The 21797-nt window shown below is 47.5% G+C and overlaps 1 protein-coding gene across 4 annotated transcripts; it reads left to right on the top strand.

Annotated features, from left to right (window-relative positions):
- The first annotated feature begins 376 nt into the window (after nt 1–376).
- Nucleotides 377–19635, top strand: fbxo34 (F-box protein 34). 4 transcript variants are annotated; one of them, XM_048270809.1, is made up of 3 exons: nt 377–571; nt 10995–11163; nt 15871–19635. In XM_048270809.1, the coding sequence occupies exons 2-3, from the start codon at nt 11072–11074 to the stop codon at nt 18104–18106; spliced, it is 2328 nt and encodes a 775-aa protein (XP_048126766.1). In that variant the 5' UTR covers nt 377–571; nt 10995–11071; the 3' UTR covers nt 18107–19635. The 4 variants fall into 4 exon arrangements, with proteins under 4 accessions (XP_048126766.1, XP_048126763.1, XP_048126765.1 ...); XM_048270806.1 differs by having other exon boundaries at nt 10992–11163; XM_048270808.1 differs by lacking the exon at nt 377–571 and adding an exon at nt 3291–3953 and having other exon boundaries at nt 10992–11163.
- Nucleotides 19636–21797: the final 2162 nt, after the last annotated feature.

Here is a 21797-nt window from a genome sequence, read left to right as displayed (position 1 = left end):
AAGAACTCATAGAACAAGCATTGGCCTATAACAACACTTAAAACAATTCTGACATACTCTAGAAAAACTTGACCCAGTTGTCCCTGATCATGTAGGCCTACTAATAGAGTCTTGAGTGATAGGCATTTAATGCTTTTCTTGGTATCAAAAGCTAAATATGATCAATATAATCTAAACAACGGACTCTATACATTTGGGCCATTTTCACTGCAACCGTCTCAGACATTAAAGGTTTTATTGTAGCCTATAAATGATTCTACTGTCAGTATTCATATTCGTGTCTTTTCGCCAATGAACGTGCCCCTGTGGTGTACGTCATTACGCTGCGCTTTATATGAAGCCTATGCTAGCTACGTACAGCGAGAGTTGTTTGCAATCCAAGGAGCAAGTTAACGCCGAGCGATACACTAGTAACGTTAGACAGCTCAAAGTCGTTGACAGACACTTAAAATACTATGAACACATTATTTTTCTTTTAAATGGCCAGGATAAAAGAGGACGTCTGCAGTGTTGCGCGAACCTATTCGTCAAGAAGACTGTGAACATTAAGTTTGTCCTACTCTTCGCTCAGGTCAGCTTGACTTAAACATCATTGCTTTTAGCTAACGTTGGCTACCATTTCTTCATCTGTGAAAAGACCCTTGGCTAATTAGCACGCTCTAGGTGCAATAATCGATTTTGAATGTCATCCTTTAAATCTTTATCTTGTCGGATATATGGAATGTAATTATTAATCCTAGCGACAGGTCCATGATGACAGGCTTGGACGTTCAGGTTTTAATGGTTTGTTTGCTAGCGAGCTAAGCAGTCTTAGCCAAGTCTAGCCTCAGGACCACAGAAAAACTCGGCCAAGTTGGAGCTGAAAAGCTAGCCTATAAGCTAGTTAGCAAGGTGGTCAGCTGTTCAAATTGCAGGGCGCGGTAAGACTAGCGCTGGCAAATGGCTTTAACATTATAATTAACAGTAACATTATAAGACCGTGTCTAGGGTGCTTTAGTTGACTTGTTGTGACTCAACACGATTAATGCTAGTCAGAGCATTCCACCATATCATGGTTGTCTGCCTGGATCAGTTTAACGTTAGACTACTCGTTACAACCGAGGCAGGGAGCGAGCGTCTTTACACTGTATTTCGACAAGCTTTGATGAGTGTTTATCGAAATATTGCATAGACATGATGACTGCTGGTGTTTGAGATGTGCCTGCAAAGACGTTTGTTTGTGTAGTGTGCTTTGAACTATGTTTAAGCTATTTTTGCAGCTGCATTGCTTCCTTCACCTAAGGGTTGTTGCTGGTCTGGTAGCAAGCCAGGTTTGTCTTGACGCCAACAAGCAGTGCACTTACTTCCTTACTTGAAGTAACTTCCATTTTCAGCCTCAGAAATGCAAATGAACTGCCTGCTATTCATTGTCTGTTTTGGTCTATGAATGATTAGTCGGGGCATTGGGGGTGGGGGTATGGCTATGGTTGGTAGCTTTACTAAGTTGAGACCATTACACAGGATTTCCCAGCTTTGAGAAGTCTCACTGAGCCCCGTTTCTCATGGAATCATACTGATGTTGCTCTGTAGGCTTTGCAGTCAGTTGAATCAGGTCAGTGCACAGACCGCGGTGTGTGCTGCTCTCCCGTGAGAGTTTAAGCCGCAGTGTTCTTCGTGCACTTCCTCCTCGTTCTAGCTCGGGCCAGCCATCATGCGCCACCCAGTCGGTTCACACGTAGCCAAAATGAGTTTATGGCACTTCAAAGTCACGCTTTCACACAGACACCTTTGTTTACCGTCCATTGGGCCTGGACTTTGTGTGCGTTTACCTCCCCAGCCTGGCGCAGTGACTGAAATTACCTTGGGAACACGCCCAGTGAGTGATTGGCTTTAGAGGTGACGGATGTTTTGGAAATCAAAACAGCTGCTTGTTGTGGACAGCCAAACTTCATTGTACACGGCATAGATATGGTACACGGAGTCTGAGTCACACTTTGTTGGTCGTTAGCCAAACTTTGAACTTAAATGTGCCTGTGATTAACAAGTCAATTGACTAAACAACAAACAAACAGCACTCTTTAAGGATTTAAACATACTTACTTAGAGTAGCCTAGTATAAAGATGACTTGATCATTTTATCTAATTTCTGTGATTATAACTTGTGGTAATAGCTGTTCCAATAACTGACCATTTTCCACAATAGTGCATGTGTAAGCATTGTGGTGAGTCACCTTTGCAGATGTTTTGAGGTCATACATTTAGCATCTCTCGTGATTCATGAACTGAATTGAAAAGCATGAACTGCTGCTCTTAGTCAACTTCTCATCAGTAGTTGCCAAACACTGTTTTTAATCAGTGTTTACTCATCTACTGCAAACATTACATTCATTGTACCATTTAATTGACATTTGTGGTCATGCAGTATCCATTTACTAATGCCACTAGGCCTTTTTGGCTAATCAGAACTTTGTTTGTGGTAACTATTGATTGTTCAAATCAGCCTGCCAACACACAATTGTTTTGTTTTGGTCCCTTGTTTTAGGGATGTCTCCCGTTTTCAGCCTTTAAATACACATGGCGTCGGCTTTGCATTTCCGCACAGTCGGTAAATTGCGGCCCCCAGTGAGGTTACTCATTTGCGGCTGTCGAACCGCCTGCCTGCCTGACCCCACCACCTGTTTCTGGTGCTGCCTGATCCTTCCCCGTCTGACAGCTGGACTGCCCAGCCATGGGAAACCTGTTTGGCCACTCTGCTGCCAGTGAGGCCTTTTCCTTTCCCAGCAGACTGCATGGGAGTCGACACTGAAGGTGCAGCGCCCCAGTGCCGAATGGGCCGTTTGATTGCCTTTGAGAGGCGCTTGGCGTGGTGGCGGTCAGGGTGGAAATGAGAGAGAGAGAGAGAGAGAGGCGCGACGTGTCGTGACAAGCCCCTCGTTCTCCAGATAAGAGATTCTTTACAAGGATACAAGGAAGTTTATTGTCACATGCATATAGTTACTGGAAGTAAGAAATGCAGTGAAATTATGTCTGGTGTCAGCCTATTTGTGCATTAATGGGGGTAAAAGTGCAGTAGAAGAGGGGTTTAGTAGATTAAGTGGCAAGGGCTGCATAAAAAAGGTGGGGGAGGATTGGGATTGGGTGGGGGCACCAACAAGGAGCACCTAAGACCAACAGGGGCAAGGAAAACTCCCTTACCAAGGAAGAAACCTTGGGCAGATCCACGGCTCAAGGGGCTAACCCAACTGCCAGGGTCTTGGTGTGTGTGTTGGGGGATGACAGGGGAGATGGGATAGTGTGCTGTGTATGTGGGGAGAGAGCAGTGTGCAATATGTGTGTTGGAGAAGCTTTAAACGCTGCACTTCCGACTTGTTGAGACTGTCTGCGTTGGCTTGGCCAAAGTGATGTTTCGGATGTGAAGCTGTTTTTGAAGTTCCCCCACCCACCACACCCAACTTCTTTACCAAGTGCTGCTTACCAAATCACGATGAAAAGCGTTCCTATCAACACAAGTGTTGGTGCTTAAAGTATTTCACCGTTTGACATAATGCCTCTGCCAAGGTTTCCATACCTTCCAGGGTGAAAACTTACCAATTCAGTACACACACACACACATGCGCGCGCACGCACGCACACGCACGCAGCCACATGCTCTTTGTTCCAGGGTGTGTTCAGCAGAGCTTCGATGCATTCCAGGGAAAGGACGAGAGAGATTGGATCCCTCTCGTGTTGATATATTTTAGACTCGCACTCTAAATGGGACACATTAGAAACCCAGTCACAGCAAAATGTGCATTAGTGTCTTGACTTGAGATGGAGATCAAGAAGATGGAGGGGCAGCAAGGGCAGGTTGAGGAGGGGGGCAGCAAGGAATTTGCCCCGGAAAACGATCTCCTGCCTGTTTGCACAAGGTGTGCTCACATATCCAATTTCAGCAAGGGAGAAGAAAGTTGCCTGGTCTTGATGCAGCCCAACAGGTTTGACATTAACCCCCACACACACACACACACACACACACACACACACTCACTCACACTCTCTCTCTCCCACAGAAACACAGACCAAAACACATATGTGTGTGTTGTGGGATTTGCGGCGTAGCCATCATATAAAATCCAGCATGGCGAAAAATACTGTTTTAGATGGGCAGCTGGATCGGATGTATTGTCTGTGTCTTGTGTGGGTGGGCGAGGGTGCACGCATCTCTTTGACCTGCCTTTGCTATTCTTGGTTTGGTGTTGGGCAACTCTGATTTGTGCTTGACAAAGATGGAGTGCGCACATACATAGCTCAGCAGCAGCAGCAGGGGTAACCACTCACCTTCAGCTCTCCAAACTCAACTTGCCCCCACCACCACCACTGTCAACTCCTTTCCAAGAAGCAATTACTGAACAAGTGTGAAGTTCTCTGCAGAGATGTGGAATTCTTCTGTAAGGTGTCGGGGGAATTGAGGGGACCATTGGAACTTGCATCAGCGGTATGGAACAGCCTCACTTCTGCTACGATATGACTGATCGATTTTGATCTAGTTTTTGAGGGCCGAATTGCTGGGCGGCTTAATTGCTGGCCAGCAGACAGGTTTTTTACTGGGAGCCGGTTGCCCTGGTGATGGCCATTCTCTTCCAGAGAGCTCTGCGGCTCTATGCCGATACCTGATTCGTGTTGTGCTCTGGCATCTACGCTGTTGTGTAATGCATGCAGCATTTCCACAGAACGGCACAGCAGCGGCCAAAGGCGTGCAACTGAACATTAGCAGCTGGACGGGAACCATGCTGAGCACTTTTGGCTAGGAAATGCACCTTTTTTTATTGTTTGTTTGTCAAGGTGAACTTTTAAAAGTGGCAAATGATTTATGCATCATAAGTGCTCACAAAGGGCAGTGAGTGTTCCCAGAGAAGAAATGATTGTCTTTCAGTATAACAGAGCTCTTCGGTTACTGGAAACCAGCACTTGCACACAGGTGCTGTCCCTCTTCTATGACATAACATACAAAACACACTGCCTGGGCCATACATAGGCCTCCTCCAGTGTGCTTCCCAACATGTGCTTTAAATTTCAGCTGCCTACGCTTATGTCAGATTGCACATGGTGCGCCATACGTAACCCGATCTGGTGGTGATTTATGGCCGTACACAACAAAGACCCTCTTCAGATAAAGGCCTTCGTTTTGGGGAGTGACATCACTCGAGTGTTCCTGTCGGTTGACAGCTAGTGAACAGTTAAGTCATATTTGTACTTTTTAAGTGGCACCGAGCGAGATCAGAGTTTTATGAGTGCCAGAGTGCTGTTACGCAATCGTTGAATGGTCATGAGTGTTTTTTTTTGTTTAGTTTTTTTTTTAACTGTGCTGGCTAACAAGCGATGGGAGCCATGCAACCGAAGGAGGGGTTGGGGGGTAGGGAGGGAACACTCGCGGGCTCGAAATGGGTGCAGCTGCCATGGATGCTGTAACTCGCCTGTCGGAGATCAGAGAGAGGCTTGTGTGAAAACAGAAACGTGCTCACGACTGGGTCCATGCTTGTCCCAAGTTTATCCCTTGCCAGCATAGTGTAGTGTGATGCTGAGTTGCGTTGCGTAACAGCCCTTCTGCAACCCTACACGCTGCACATGCCCCCAATCTCTGCTTTCTGATTACGTTTTCCTTTACAGTGTTAACACGGTCGGATGGGGAAATGCTTGGCTCGCTTCCTCGCTACAGTGCTGGCAGCCGTCGTGTCATTTAATATTCACTCGAGCTCTGGGGAGTGACCTGAGCCTTTCCCGTGTGAGTGAGCGAGTGGGACGGGGCATCTTCCTAAAACAAGCAACCCATCTAGCAACGCGCAAATGCCCGGAGGTGCCTGTTGTTCTGCATAAGAGGCTGGTGTGTGTTGCATGTTACGAGAACCTGTGGCCTCTTTTGAGAGTAGTGTAATGTTCGTTGGCACATTGCCCGTTTTGCTCGTTTTCATGCTTTGCTCGACATCATCCATGCACGCAAGTGGGGAGCATATTGTCTGTTTGCCATTGGCTGCTCTGAAGCAACTGACTGCTGAGTTGGACAGAGCAGGACTAGCCTTTAGACTGGGCGCCATCCCTGTCAGTGAGATGCATGTGTTTGGGACGGTGGCTATGTCTCCCGTGGTAACACTGTGCTTGCTTGGGCTATGCCCCACATGGGGCTGTTGTGCTCTGTGGCTGTGTGTCGTGGTGGGCCTTTGATCTGCACTCTGTGCTCTGTTTACCGCGGGCCAGGCCCGGCGGAGCCATGATCTCAGCCCGTCGGCCAGGGTTAGTCACCCAAGACTGCACATCATCTCCCACACTTCCACAAGTTTCCGTTTCGGCCACACCAAGTAGCGGGGGGCTTCGTCTGTCTCTTTTCCCCTAGCAGTTAACTCCGTTTCCAGATCATCCTTAAGGAGTTTGTGTGGGTGTCTCTGTCTGTCTGTCTCTGTCTCTTGTCTGTCTGTCTGTCTGTCTGTCTGTCTGTCTGTCTGTCCTTGTCTGTCTGTCTCTCTTGTCTGTCTGTCTCTTGTGTCTGCCTGTCTGTCTCTCTTGTCTGTCTCTCGTCTGTTTGTCTGTCTCTCTCTCTTGTCTGTCTGTTTCTTGTCTGTCTGTCTCTCTCTCTTGTCTGTCTGTCTGTCTGTCTGTCTGTCTGTCTGTCTGTTTCTTGTCTCTCTGTCTGTCTGTCTCTTTGTGTCTGCCTGTCTGTCTGTCTTTGTCTGTCTCTCTTTTGTCTGTCTGTCTGTTTCTTGTCTGTCTGTCTGTCTCTTGTCTGTCTGTCTGTCTTGTCTGTCTGTCTGTCTGTCTCTCTTGTCTGTCTGTCTGTCTGTCTGTCTCTTGTCTGTCTCTCTCTGTCTGACCGTCTGAACACGTGGCCTGTGTCTTTGGCTGATTAGTAGGGGTGGGTCGTCGGAACGGGTCCAGGTTGCTGGGAGTGAGCTTTCGAGAGACCTCAGCTTTGTTGATTTTGAGTGCCTTATTTAAGTGCCTTATTTTTTAAAGGCACATCTCAAATATTCTCCAGGGGAAGGCAGCTAGCTAGGCAAGCTCATATCAGGAGTGGCTCACAGGGCCCATTCTCAAGCTTCGGAGAACTGTGTCAAGTCACTCATGTCATTCATGTCAGTTTAGTGTCAGAGGGCCTTTTCACAGGAAACGTCTGGGATGGAGTCCTTCAGGGCTGAGTGGTTTTGGGGTGTTTCCCAGAGTGGTGCCGTAGAAGGCGTTCTGCTGGCTGGCCCTGAAGTGTTTAGCCAGGGCTTATTTTAGGGTTCTGTGCAGCGTTGCCCGCGAAGAGCCTTGGGAAGAGCGGGACTAAGTGGAGTGTGTATTGTTTAGGACTTGTTTTGGGAATGTTTTGATAAGTGGCTTTTCTCTTGGAGGCCTTGAAAAAGTTGTGATCGAGAGGAATCCTGCTTTAGCGGTTTTCTCTGCTAGGTTTGATAAGAGCTTGTCAGTATGGCTGTTTAGAAACGGCGTTTTGTCCAGGTCTGTCGTATCTGTGGTAGAGATGCATTGCATTCTGAGATTCCTTGGGGGAGAAAATTATGATCGAAAAGCAGGGAAGACTATAATTCATGTCATTTATTGCACCGCTATCTCTAAGCAGTCATTCATAAATCTTATAATTTTTTCACAGATTCTAAGAAACTGTGGCGGACCATCCCTAATGGAAACCTCAGACAAGCGTCCAGTAAAAGGGATGTTCCTATCTTGTAAGGAAGTGTTTAGTAAGGGGGAGTTGTCCAGTGAATGTTTGGGAAGGACATTGTGAAACTGACTGTGGCTTGACTGACCGCACCCCTTCATCCCCCTTACCCCTCCACACACACACTTCTAAAGTCATTGTTTGTGGAAAGCTTGAGTAAGACCAGGTAAAAGGAAGTTATCCATGAAGTCTGAGAACACCACACACACACACACACGCACACACACCCCTGCCAACAAGGAGATTGAGGGGAATGTTCAACATGCACATGCCTTGCCTGCTTGCGCTATGTCCTGACTCTGTGACAGGAGAAGCATGGGCTGATTTAATGGCAATTGTGTGTTCAGTTGACTGGTGCCTGTCACCTTGTGAGATGCCAAAACATGTCAAGTATCCTGCGTCTTTGTGTTGTGCTGTTTGTTTCGCAGCTCATCCTGTCAGTGTGTTCTGTTGTGCTGGAAGCCTGAGTTGATTGTGAAGGTGTGATAGTCATTCTGCTTGTTTAGTGTGTGCTTCTCTAGCCTAGTTATTTGTGTGTTTGTCTGTTTTTTTTTTTTTGTGTGTGTTTTTTGGAGTAGTTGTGCTAATTGGTGGTTGTTTGTGTATTTCACTGATTCTTAATCTGTGAAGGTTTTGGGGAAACATTAGGGGTGTGTGTGAGCTCTGAGGTAAACACTAGGTGTGAGTGTTTGACTGTGTGAGCACGTGCAGTTGTGGGAGTGTTTGGGCTTGTCTGTCACTTCATCTGCATAATCTAGACTCGGTCCCATCCCAGCCCGATGTATTGATTATCCTTTCCTTATATAGACATGAGCGGACCCTGGACTGCCCATTGGCTGAACCTCACACTTCCTTTATTTGTTCCTGCTGCAGACAAACACGTGCTCCTGAATGGTGTTGTGTGTGTGTGTGTGTGTGTGTGTGTGTGTGTGTCAGTGTGTGCAGTCGCCACCAGGACCAGCTGTTTAGGTCAAATAGTCAAGGTGTCTGTCGGACTAGTTCTACCACGTGTGTGTGTGTGTGATTGATCTGCATGCTTTCACCTTCTCGCTCTCTCACACACACTCACACACAGAGAGTTGAGCTGAAGCACACACCACACACTCCTTCGGTTGTGCGACACCACAATGGACCACTGTGCTAGACTTTATTGTGAGGAATTTGAACATGAATGGTCTGTGACGAAGAATGGTTAGGAAATATGTAAGTACAATTTTGGAAGTGTGTGTGTGTGGGGGGTTCTGTGACTGCAGAGACCAAGAAGGGCACATTCTTTCATTGGGGCAACTAGGCTAAGGGCTGGCAGCCCAAAGTGAGCAGACATGCCTCGCTGTGTTGTTAAATAGTTGCTCTTTTTGGATTCTCGGCAGAGCTAAGAATGCGTTGTGATGTGGCCTGAAGGGGAGAATATGGTGTTGGCCCCTATAGTTTTGCAGTAAGGGCTTTCTGTGTGTGTGTGACTGTGCTTGCTAGACGGAGTGACCCAAATGTGCATGTCAGAGTTGGGGCTGAGGATTTGCTGCACAACATTCTCATAAAGCCTGATTGGCACAAGAGAGAGGGAGCAAAAAAAAGAGAGAGAGGGAGGGAGGGAACGAGAGAAAGGAGAAAGAAAGGATGTTCCCTTATCCGCTAGTCATTCCAATACCCCTTTGTTGAGACTCTCTAATCATGTTTGTGTGCAGTGGAATCCTGTGTGTGTGTGTGTGTGTCGTGGGTGACTGGATGGTTAACAGGCATCAGCCCACTACCACCACTCTTCTTGTTGGCTACTGTTGCCCAAAGCTGCTTTTGTTCAGACTTATCAGCCGTTCATGGCTCGCATATCTCTTTGAAAACAAAACTCTTCGTGTGTGTGTGAGAGAGAGAGAGAGAGCAGAGGAATAGTCTCGGTGGGAGTTTGCCAGAGTGCTCTATCGAGCCCTTTTCAATACCACCTCTCATTCCTCTGTGGGAAGGGAAATAATGTGTTGCATTCATCCGCCTGTGAAACACTGACTAAAAATGTATCCCTCTCCGTACTGCCCCCTCATCTCATCTCCTCCCCTGTCCCCTCGCTGTTTTAGAAAGGGCTAGCGGGAAGAATGGACCCTGTGTGTGTGTGTGTGTGTGAGAGAGATATGGACGCTGCTTGAGGGGATATATCATGGCAGGCGAAGCAGGAAGCGCTGGCACACACCTACGTGGAAAGAGCACTTATAAAGACGCTTACTGCACCGTACAGTAACTTACATGAGCCTCAATTTAGCTTTTTGTGTGGCTTGATCTCTTGTAAAAGGAATTTTGGCAGAAGTTGGATTTATTGGGCAGATGGTTGCAAGGTTTTGAAAGACACACACACACACACACACACACACACACACACTTCTCTCCACTATCCAGTGAAACAGTTCGTCTTCATCAGTCTACAGCCTATGCGATAGCCTCAACATGTTTAGTCTTCAAATCAATTACCATGTCACTGTACCTCCTGCTAGTTGATTTACAGGTTCAGGTGCTCCTAGTATGTATTCCACTGTATATATCGGAGATGCTTGGAGTGGCATGCCTTTCACGTTACATAACTAAAGGGTGGGCTGGAGGAAGAGTCTGCAGAGCTTTGTTATTCATGGGTCGCTCCCATTTACATTGTCCCTGGCTGTGATGGAGCCTGTGCTGCCTTTTGTTGAGAAGTTGCTTTATTAAAGCACATTCCTGTCCGACCAGCATGAGGGCCCTGCATTTGAGTGACTTCACCTTGATGACTGTGATTTGACTTGATCTGCCCCATCTCACCTGTTTTTCCAGGTCACGACTCATGCAAATGCAGACCAACTGGTTCTGCCAAGAGACCCACACACACACACACACACACACCAACCATCCTTGGAAGTAAATGTTCTCGATATCCCTTCCTGAGGCTGTGAGTGGACTGGACTGCTAGGGTTGAGTGGAGTGGGCATCCTGAATCAGCAGAAGGACGTGGCGGTCCCTCCAGCAGCAGACTTTCTGTGTGTGTGGGAGTTGGTGGGGGGCCTGTGGTTGGTAATGGGTTTCCAGTGAGATGTGGTTGGAATGGTTTGGTGTGCAAATTCAGCTAGTCTTTACAAAGCTAGTGTGTTGTATATGAGAGATGTTAGTTTATTGTCAATTACAGACGGTTAAGTTTATTTTACATTTACAGACTGTTACATCGCATTTGAAAGCATAGGTAGCCTACTATTATGGGAGGCGTTGTATTGGTTGGCTATGACTTGCCGTTGAGGTGATGACACACTTCCACCTGCATATGCACACCATAACATTATCTGATCACGTTTCTTTTTTTTTTTTTTCCTTGCAGTAGTTGGAGTCTCTGATCCTCTCCCTGAAGAAGTGCATTGTGGGAGCGTCCTGTCCCGCTGTGCTGGAGGGAGGGACCTCATGCCCCAGAAATGTGAATCAATCAGCTATTTCAGCCCAGCCCCTTACCAGGACCCACGGAAGTCATCCTGCAAAGCCCAACTAGACTGGAGGTGAGTTGGAGGCCGAGTCAGAGTCTCGAGTCCAGGGCCCTGCCTCCACTGGCAGCCTCTCCTTCTCCGCCTCTCCTTGCCAGACTGTCCTGCCCTTTCGGGCTTGTTTGCTCTCTGTCTAGTAATCATCCCTATGGACTCTGACCCCACTCGGTGATTTATATTAGCAAGGAACAAGACTTCTGTCGTGTGTGTGTTTTTTAGAATTTGTTCTCCTTCGGACCACAATGTTGCTAAGGGAACTGATGGCAGAACTGAAACACACACACACACACCTTAGATAGATCTCCCCCCCCTTATTTTCCCCTCCTCCTCTGTACTCTGTTTGCACATATATGAGGAGCCTGAGCTAAAGCCAGAGCTGTTACCTCATCCATAATTACCCCCCCCCACCACCACACACACACACACACACACACACACACACACACAAACGCACACCATCCACAACCCCCCCACCCCCGCGGCGCTCTCCTGCCTGTGCGTTCTAAGGCACTGTGCCACGCCTGCCTGCCTCTCTGCCTGCTGCTTTGCCTGCCTGTGTGGGGAACACATGTAGAGGCGCGTGCCGAGGGCCCAGATGCAGGAAGAACACAGTGTTACAGAATAATTGGAGCCGAGGCTCCGCGATAGTGACTTCATCCTTTTTTTCCGTTCTTTTGCTTGTTCTGACTTCTCCCTGCTCCCCCCTCTTTCCCCTCATGTTGGACAGGTTCCCTGGCTGGCCTCCTACAGTGGGGGCGGGGGGGGGAGAGAGTCATGTAGGGTGGAGTGAGGGCGAGGGATCGGGAGAAGGGATCGAGTTAATAATCGAAGCAGCGCAGAGTCTGTTGATGAGGTCATCTCTGCTTAGCTCCGTCGCTTGACTTGCTTGTCCAGGGCTGTAGCATCTGTCTGTGTTTTTGCTTGTTGATTTGTTTGTTTGTCTTTTACATAATGCCCCGTCATGCAACTCCACCCTCTTGCCCTACCCTGCACCCCTCTTTATGCTTCAATTCCTATTTGCTCTGACACATGTTTTGGTCTCTATTTGTGAGGTGAGCGAGGTTTCTAGGGGGTGCTGCACAGGAGGGGGGAGGGATTGGGAGACTGCTAGGGGAAGAGAAACTGGGGAGAGGCGAATGGTGAGCACCTAAAAGCAAAGCAAGGCAGCAGCAGGATGGAGAAGTAGTTAAATACAGAAATAAACAAGTTTGAAATGGACGAGGGATCAAGAAGGCTATCTGAATGGACAGAAGCAAAATGAAACGAAGCAAAAAAGATGGGGGGAGGGGGGTAGAGAGACGAGACATGATCTGGGTGGGCCTGCTCGCGGCTGCCAGGTTGAGTAAAGCGGAGCAGAGACTGGCCGGCCAGGGAAGTCCAGTGGTGCCGAGACCAGGCCCGGCACAGCGGTGCTGCATGCAGGCGCTCTTAGAAAAAAAAAAACCTGCCGGGCCCGTGATCTGACCCGACTGGTGCTGATTCGTGGTCATTAAATGTTCAATAGTGTGTCACAACAACACAACGTGTCAAGCATAATGGTGTGTCAAGAGAACACTCTTCCCTTTAAATGCTCTGGAAATATGCTAACAAATGCGGTTGTGTCGCACATTGACCTCCTTTTGTGTTGCTTCTGAGTGCATACAAACACGCCAACATCCAAATGGGGAGAATTCTTGTGGCAGCAAAAAAATCTTGACCCTTAAAAACACAATCACACCCACACACACACTCTTGAAGTCCTAATAGCTCCGCTCTAGTGATCAGTGTTCACGTGCTACTGTAGTATGGCACAGGGTAAGTCTGAGGGATTACTCTCACTGCTTTAAGCTGACTTTTTTTTTTTTTTTTTTTTTCCCTTTTGAGGCATGGAAAAGCACTGGTTTGACCCAGAGGGCCCCTAGAAAGAATCTGTGTGTGTGTGTGTACACTGTACAGGCTCAAGCAAGCTGGCAAGCATAGGAAGTCAGAGTGAGGACCTGTGCCAGGAAATGCAAGTCTTGTCTCCATGGACACGCAAGCCACTGCCGGCGCAGCGTGCTTGCTTGTTGCCCCACTTTGGGGTTTCGTGTTGTTTTTGGTCTCCAATTCATTCTCCCTCAATAATGGCAAAACGACAATATCATCTAGGCTCAATAAACTGCTCTTTTCTGCTTATTCTGCAAATTCGAGAGGTGTCTTGGCTCTGTGTGTGCTCTGTGAGAGTGAGTGTGAATCTGTGTGTGTTTGGGGGTTGGGGGTGGCAGGGTTGTTTGTTGGCCTTCCAAGGACACACCAACTGGCCACACTCTGCTTGTGGCATGCAATTTTCCATGACCGGTGCTGGGTGCCCAATTGGAGACCACAGCCCCTCAAAGCCACCCACTAATTTGTGTGTGTGTGTGTGTGTGTGTGTGTGTCCCTCGTGACTTGCCCTCGAATAACTTGTCCTCACACACATTCAGACACACACTTTGAAGAATGCCATCCCTGATTTGGTCACGTGAGATTGCACCCCCCGCCTGCCCCCGTCCTCTCTCCACTGTCCCCATTATTAGGCTGGGATCTGCAGAGGAGGAATGCCTTATAAGCACTTTAGGCTGCCTGCTTCAAGCCAGGGCTGTCTCCATCACCGACACATGCGCTCTCTCTCTCTCTCTCTCTCTCTCTCTCTCTCTCTCTCTCTCTCTCTCTCTCTCTCTCTCTCTCTCTTCTCTCGCTCGCAAACACTCTTACATACACTCTGTCACACACTCACACTTATGCACACGTACAGTTGCAAGGTGTGTGGGAGAGAAAAATGAAGTGTGTGTATATCGATATCTATTCCACTCTGTATTTGTGTGTCAGAGATGCGTACTTGTTAGAATGCTTCAGGTTGTGTGCCAGTGAGGAATAGATTGTTACTAGTGAGTGAAGTCATGTGAACTGCACAATTGAACTCTTGTTTACACAATTCCGGAACATACTAGGTGCATTACACTACATTAGTGATGCACAGTCTTCTAATAAACTTTACCAAAGGCAGACAGATATAGCTCATGTAGTTCATAGTTGATTTAGCTATTAACAGGACGACACAACAGCCCTACTACATTTAAGAGAACTTGTTCATTGTTGGATGCCCTCACTCATATTCTCACACATTTGCATGTCCGTGTGAAAGTGTGTGTCCATGTGTGTAAGTGTAAATGCATGTGGTAAGGTAGTGATTGTGTAAGAGCCCAGCTGTGTCTAGCCTTGGGTGGCGTGTGTGTGGTGAGGAACAGGAGGGCCTTTTGTGAGCCATTAGCAGGTCTAGTGTGACTTCTGTCATCTCTAAGACATGTGCAAGAGAGAAACACTCGGAGAGTGGAGGAGAGAAAGAAGGAAAAAAAGATGTGTGTGTGTGTGTGTGGGGGGGGGGGGCTTGGCTGTGTTCTCATGTAATGTAGAAATCCAAATTTCAACAAGCCTTAACTGGATGTTTTTTATAAGGGCTGATTTCATCATATTATGCTATATTGCATTACACTCAGGCTACATGTCTTACATAAGGATCTGCCTACCTCTGGAACTGATCAGAGACTCCTTAGCTGAGCGCCCTTTACGGTTCTCCTTGAAAACAAATGCTGTAGATTCTTTTAGAGAATTTGTAGAAAACCACACATATCCAACTCCAAATTCTCCACGCAAGCTTTACTAGGAGCTCCAGTATCCTACTGTGTGGGTTGAGCATGAAGCTGCATGTAAGTGCAGAAGGGAATGGGTGAGTGGGTAGGAGGAGGAGGAGGAGGAGTGGATGGCTTTTGGCTGGAGAGAATGAGACATTTGGGTATGGGGGCGTCCACAGCGCCCCTCAGGCGCTAGTCCTGTTCCCCCTCCGTCCGGGGCGAAGCCATCAATCTGTCTCCATATTCCGGCCAACTCCTATAGGCATGCTGCTCGAAGCGCACCAGCTAGATTGACACTTGTAAAGCTCGCTTCGAATTACTGTGGCGTGCACACAGCCTGTGTTTAGTATAATTAGCGATTACAGTATTTGCTGTGAAAGAGTGTGGTTGGCTGTTGGAGCTGTGGGTGGTTCCTTATTGCAACCAGTTTCCAGTAAGTCAGCTTGATGTTGGGTGGCAAGGCATATAAACTGTAGTTTTGCAGCTTATTATATTATGGAAATACTACTAGTATTCTCTTCCTTGTACAGACATAGCGCTACATTGAGCCCACACTACATTTTTTTTTCATTCCCACAGTTTATTTTCTCACCATCACACTCTGTTGGTCAATGGAGTTCAAACACTGACTTTAAGTGTTTAATGCCCACAGTGCATAACTTTGGCAAAATAAGGGACAACCTACTGTCTACAGCTTGTTTGGCCTGATAAAGTAAATAGTGTGTGTGTGTATATGTATATGTATGTATGTGTGTGTGTGTATAATATAATATAGATAGTGTGTGTGTGTGTGTGTGTGTGTATAGTATGTATATATATATATATATATATATATAGTATATATATATATATATATATATATATATATATAAAATAAATAAATTATACACAGTATATATGTTAATCCTTAAGTCACTTCTTAGTAATCCAGAGTTTGCTGTATGCTTTAGATTTTGTGTCTTGGTGTAAACTCAAGGCTTCAACAACATTACCACGAAACCCCGAGTTCTCTTTATTTTAATTATGTAGTATGAATACGGTTACAGACTCCTAATTCTGTGTTTGTGTCCCCGTGTTGCTCTTTTGTGTGCAGGTTAGCAAGCATGCACCTCAAGCCATACCCCAACCCCCAGAAGAAGGAGTCTGTGGTGGAGGGCCCCTGCGGCCTGCACGTGGACCAGCAGGGGGCGCTCAAGCCTGAGTGGGGCTTGCGCGCGCCCTGCCCTCTGGTGCCCTCGTCTGGCGGCGGCTCAGCCAGCCGCTGTCCACTCGGTGTCCTCTCTACCAACACGCTCCACTGTTCCTCCTCCTCCGCCAACAACAACAACACCAACAACACAAACACCACCAACAACAACAACAACAACAACAAATTGAGCAGCTCCTGGGCAGCACGAAAGGGCAAAGGGAACCCCCTGGTGCCTGCAAAGGTGGCCCTCACAAGCTCCCTACTGCTCCTGGCGTCCCCTGCGGGGCTGGAGAACGAAGCCTCGCTGCGGATATACCAGAGCGAGGACGGCGACGGGCCCCTGGACATCTGGGCGGTCATCAAGCCAGGCAACACCAAGGAGAAGATCGCCATCTTTGCCGGTCGGCAGCGTGGGAGGTCGAACGACGTCGACGGCGGGCGGGGGGTGGGTGACGCTGCGCCGGTGGGAGAGGGAGGTCAACAGGATACTCGCGTGACGTGCTCGATGAAGAGCAAGGGCTGCTGGGGTGAAGGTGGCTCGCTGGCCAAGCGTCGGCGGCTGGGCAAAACGGACAAAACGAAAAGCCCAGACATCCAGAGAACACAAAATCCAGGGAGGCTGCCTCCCCCAGTCCCTCTGTGCGAGACACCAGCTCACTGTGCCGGCGACTCGGAAGAGGGATTGCCACAAGTGGAAGGGGACGAAGGAGGCAGGATGGTCTCTGTGGTGGAAATGGTGGCCTTACTGGAGCAGTTGGCAAATGGCGACCAACACATGGACTCGAAGCCTGTTTCCCGCAACTCCAGCACCATCACGCTGCCAAAATCCCCCCCACCCATACCAGAGCCCAAAGTGGTGGAGTCGGTGGAGGGTCAGGAGGAGTCGGAGAGTGTGCGGGTGCTGGACATGGTGGCCCGGCTAGAGTCGGAGTGTCTGAAAAGGCAGAGCTCTCGCGAGTCAGGCGAGCTTTCCCGCAACAACAGCCTGCGCCGTAACGTGGCTCGCGTCCTGCTGGCCGGCTCGGAGCCTTATCAGGCCCCAACGCAGCCAGAATCGCCCGCTGACAGCCAGGTGGACAATCAGCATCTAGTTGAAGGGCCGTCAGTGGAGGGGAACAACCAGCCCAAATCCCAATCTGAGTCCTTGACCTCACCTCCCCCCTGTGAGCCCCCTGTGGTAGTAGAGAGAGTGGACAAGACCAGCGAGGCCCAGCTAGCTCAGATGGAGAGCAGAGTCCTAGATACGAGGAAAAGAGCAGAGAAGGACTTGGAGCGTCTGCAGTTTCCTGCCCCCGAGCTGCCTGGCACAATCGAGGTTGAGGAGCCCATGCCAGGCATGCTGTTCTTCAGACAGTCTCCACCTCAGCCTCTGTCTGAACGGAAAACACCCCATCACACAGAGACTATGACCCACCCCAAAATATGCGTAACTGTGGATGCCACAATTCCCCCCAAGCCTCGGGACTCTCAATTTGAGGGCTCATCCAGGATATCAAAAGCGCCGCAGTCGCCTGCTCTTGCAGGAAAGGCACAGACTTTGCACACAGGTGTGGACAATGATTGCAGTGATCATGTGACTGGTGGCGAGGGCATAGGCTGTCATGGTGACGACGGGGAGGAGGACAGCGACAGCACGGGCCGCGAGGCGGCAACGTTCCCCCTGCGCCGGCAGGTCTCGCACGAGTTCCTGGAGATGCGCTTCAAGATCCAGCAGCTCCTGGAGCCCCAGCCTTACCTGGCCGTGCTGCCGCACCACGTGCTGGTCCAGATCTTCAGCCTGCTGCCCACCCAGGCCCTGGCCGCCCTCAAGTGCACCTGCCGCTACTTCAAGTCGGTCATCGAGAGCTACGACGTGCGGCCCACCGACTCGCGCTGGGTGTCGGAGCCGCGGTACCGCGACGACCCGTGCAAGCAGTGCAAGAGGCACTACCGGCGGGGCGATGTGTCGCTCTGCCGCTGGCACCACAAGCCCTACTGCCAGGCCATGCCCTACGGCCCCGGCTACTGGATGTGCTGTCGGGGGGCCCACAAGGACGCGCCTGGCTGCAACGTGGGCCTCCACGACAACCGCTGGGTGCCCACTTTTCACCGCATGAACATGCCAATCTATAAGAACAGAGAGGGTGATGATGAGGTCTAGTGTGGGGAGGGTGTGTGTGTGCGCGTGCATGTATGATGGATGTGTCTGTGTGATCTGGGGAGGGAGGAATGGGATTGGGACTATATATATATATGGGCAATGTGCAACAAAAAAAATGAAATCCGTATGCTTTTTATCTGTGAGGGCTGTGTGTGCTCAAAGTGTGTTTGTATCAATATGTTGCCATATTATGAGTGTAAATTTTTCTTTATTTTTATGTGTTCTGGGGTGGATGTGTGAGCAGGTTGCTCAAACTCATTAAGGAATCGCTGGATCTTCCCCTCTGCCTGTTTCCCCTCCCAACCTCCTGTCAATCATGACCAGCTGGCCTATGATAACCCTTCCTCAGGTTGTGGCAGTCGGTCTGCACTTTAAAGTCTGCAAGACTTGCCCACTCCAACGGTTTCCTTAACAGAAACGCTGTGTGGGGCCTGCTTGCTTGAATGAATTGTTGTGGTTTTGTTTGGAGCGAGCATTAATTGAACATTGACTAAGTTATATTTGAAAAGAGCATCTCTGTAATGTTTGTCCTGACTGTTCATTTTGATGCATACTGAAGCACCCTGACGCGACACCATTTGTTTCCCAGCTAAGCATTAATATATATATATTTTTTTTTTCAAAGTCAGTTTCCTGTACATCTACACACTGGGCATCCCTGAATGCTGTGGGCAAGCGTGTATGGCCATGCACCCTGCTTGCCTTTGTGGCGTTCTGACACACACACACACACACACACACACACACCAGCCCTACACCTTTCTGTCCTGCTCGGTTCCTCACAGGCTTGGGTGCCCTTTTCTAGGTTGTGAGAGGGAGGTGGGTGGATGGTGGATAGGTTTTCTGAGCTCACCTGTTTACATTGTACAAAGCATCAAACACATCATATATAGATATATCTATCTAATACAGGGTGAAGAATGGTTGCATGTGTATAACTTGAATGCATTTTCTTTTCTGTCGGTTGAAATTGTTTCCTTTTTAAAGCGTTTTCTTTTTTTTTTTTTTTTTTTTTTTTTAAGCCAGATGTAAACTGTCTGTATACATACACAATCATACAAAAATTTAAAAGAATATTTGAAAGATGGGTGTTTACCATACTTTTACTGTAGGCTTTGCTGACAGGCCACTGAAATGGGCAGGATTGTGACCCCCCAGTGCTTTCCATTTCTTACCGAACTTTTTTTTTTTTTTTTTTCCTTTTATTAATTAAAAGAACTTAAATAAATAAAATTAGAAGTGTAAGTGTATTTCAGATTCTTTTTTTTTAAAGGATGATATTGTATACAAGTTCTCTACTGTTATCTGCCTCTCGATACATTTTACTGTGGTAAAGTGCATTCATAGAGAATTTGTCAATGGCTGCTCTTGCCTTTCCTTTATTGTTCTCGTATCCTTCCCACAAAGTGTATGTACAGTATATAAGATGGACTATATTCTGCAATGGAAGTTGGGAGATGTTGGCCTTAATGGACTTTATCAAAAGTATTAATGTCAATAAAAGACAGAAATGAAAAACAAAAAGTCAAGCCATCTGTGTCCTTACAGTGTGTTGAATGAACAGTGTGTTGAAGTAAAATGAATGAAGGAATGAGTTGGATTTAAAATGGTTAAATCGGTACACATTTTGTATCAAGTGGTGTATAATTATTTATTGTTTGCTCTTATACTGTTGTGGTACCTGAACTCCAGTGTTCTGCAATGTTCACCTTAAAACATTTCGAAATGCTTTAATCAACCCACCCACCCACCTTGCTTTCTTCTTGCTCCAGAGCCCCCATGCGATGCCGTGGAATGCATTTGAAGGAGAGAAGTGTGCAGTGCCCGTTTTAAAGTGGCTGTAATGTTTTGCATTTGCTGCCATGTTCACATGCCCCTCATGTCATAACATACTTGGTTGAAGTGTATGAACATAAAAGGCAATGACAATTCATCAGTTTGGCACTTGAACTCTTATGTCCTTTATTATGAGCCTTTATAAATTACAGCACTTGAACTGCTACAACTACTACACCATTCATTAAATGAGTCATCTACTTGCCACCACGCTGACTGGGCCTAAGCTTAATGACCTCTGACGGAAGGTCCGACGTGGTTTGATATGGATCCAGCACAGATTTACACCTTCATATCACATTTGTGGTGTAGCACATCCGTACTGTACTTAAGAATGTGGCCCTTACTCCGTAGCAAGACATTTTAGCTCTGATAAGTCACTGATGTAGGGCATTCTAAGTATTGTTTATTATTATTTATTCATTTGGTTGATGCTTTTATCCAAAGCAATTTACAGTTATTACCGGACCAGCCTCCCTGGAGCAAGTGGGTTTAATTGCCTTGCTTTAGGGCAGCTGTGGCCTACTGGTTAGCACTTCGGACCTGTAACCGGAGGGTTGCCGGTTCGAACCCTGACCAGTAGGCATGGCTGAAGTGCCCTTGAGCAAGCTCCCCGAGGGGAGCTCACTGCTCCCCGAGCTCCGCTGTTGTTGCAGGCAGCTCACTGCACCGGGATTAGTGTGTGCTTCACTTCACTGTGTTTCACTAATTCACGGATTGAGATAAATGCTGAGACCAAATTTCCCTCACGGGATCAAAAGAGTATATATACTTATACTGCTCAAGGTTACAATAGTGGCAGCTGGTAATCAGACCCACAACTTTTCCGGCTACTACCTGATCATGCTCCTAGAATATTCCTTGCCCTTAATATCTATGATCTATCCCGGCTTAAAACTCACCCGATTGAAATTAGTGTTCTTGAAATGCCCTTAATCAACTCCACTGGGTGTGGTAAGCACTCAAAGATGAAACCGACATGGATCAAGAGCACAGCAGCAGTATTGAGAACCACTGCCCTATATAAATGCTATCAGGTGCCTTTGGGTAATGGTGTCTTCCTGATTTTGATTGGCTGAGCACAATTAGTTTATCAAATCTAGGCCACAGAGTTCAGGTGGGTGAGACAGACAGAGGGGAAGGAGTGTATTGGGAGGATGTAGGACTGGGGGGGGGGTACTACTGTACACTACTGGAAACCTGGGAAGGATGTTACATTTTGAGTCAAATATGCACCAAGATGACTTAAGTCTTCCATTGTATGATTTTGCAAAGATTTGGAGAAGATTTTTGAAAGACTCTCTCACATCTAAAGACAAGTCATAGAGTTAAGTCACAGACTATGATTTCGCAAAGACTTGCGATACTATCAAACATGTTTGATATTGTTGTAACGGCAAAACTAGAAAAAGACTGACTCGGAGTTAAAACCGCTAAGATCGGCACCTTACACTAAACGATCTAGTTGACGGAAGTGCACCACGACTCCAGTAAAAAAATCTCCAGGCTTTTTTTTTTTTATTGAGGAGTGTGGAAAATCAAAACATCAGTCCAAAATGGAGGTCAACACTGCTGAGCTGTGGTGTAACATTACAAAAAGAAAAGAAACTATACTGAATATGGGGGAAAAAAAATCACCCACGCCTGACAAACAGTACAGTGTAGTAGGCCATTTGACATCCAGTTAGTAACAAAGTACAACCAGTGCATGTAAGGTTCTCATTTTTTATGGCAACAAAGACTTAACCATGACATTACCACATAATGCCTGCCATTTATATGGACAGATATATATCAATCAAACCCTCAACCCTTAAAAAATAAATCAGGCTTCCTAGTCTGAGATGTAGGTCTT

The sequence above is a fragment of the Alosa alosa genome, chromosome 19 (genome assembly GCF_017589495.1).
Source record: "Alosa alosa isolate M-15738 ecotype Scorff River chromosome 19, AALO_Geno_1.1, whole genome shotgun sequence".
NCBI classification, from domain to species: domain Eukaryota; kingdom Metazoa; phylum Chordata; class Actinopteri; order Clupeiformes; family Clupeidae; genus Alosa; species Alosa alosa.
This window is presented reverse-complemented; position numbering and strand designations above follow the sequence as displayed.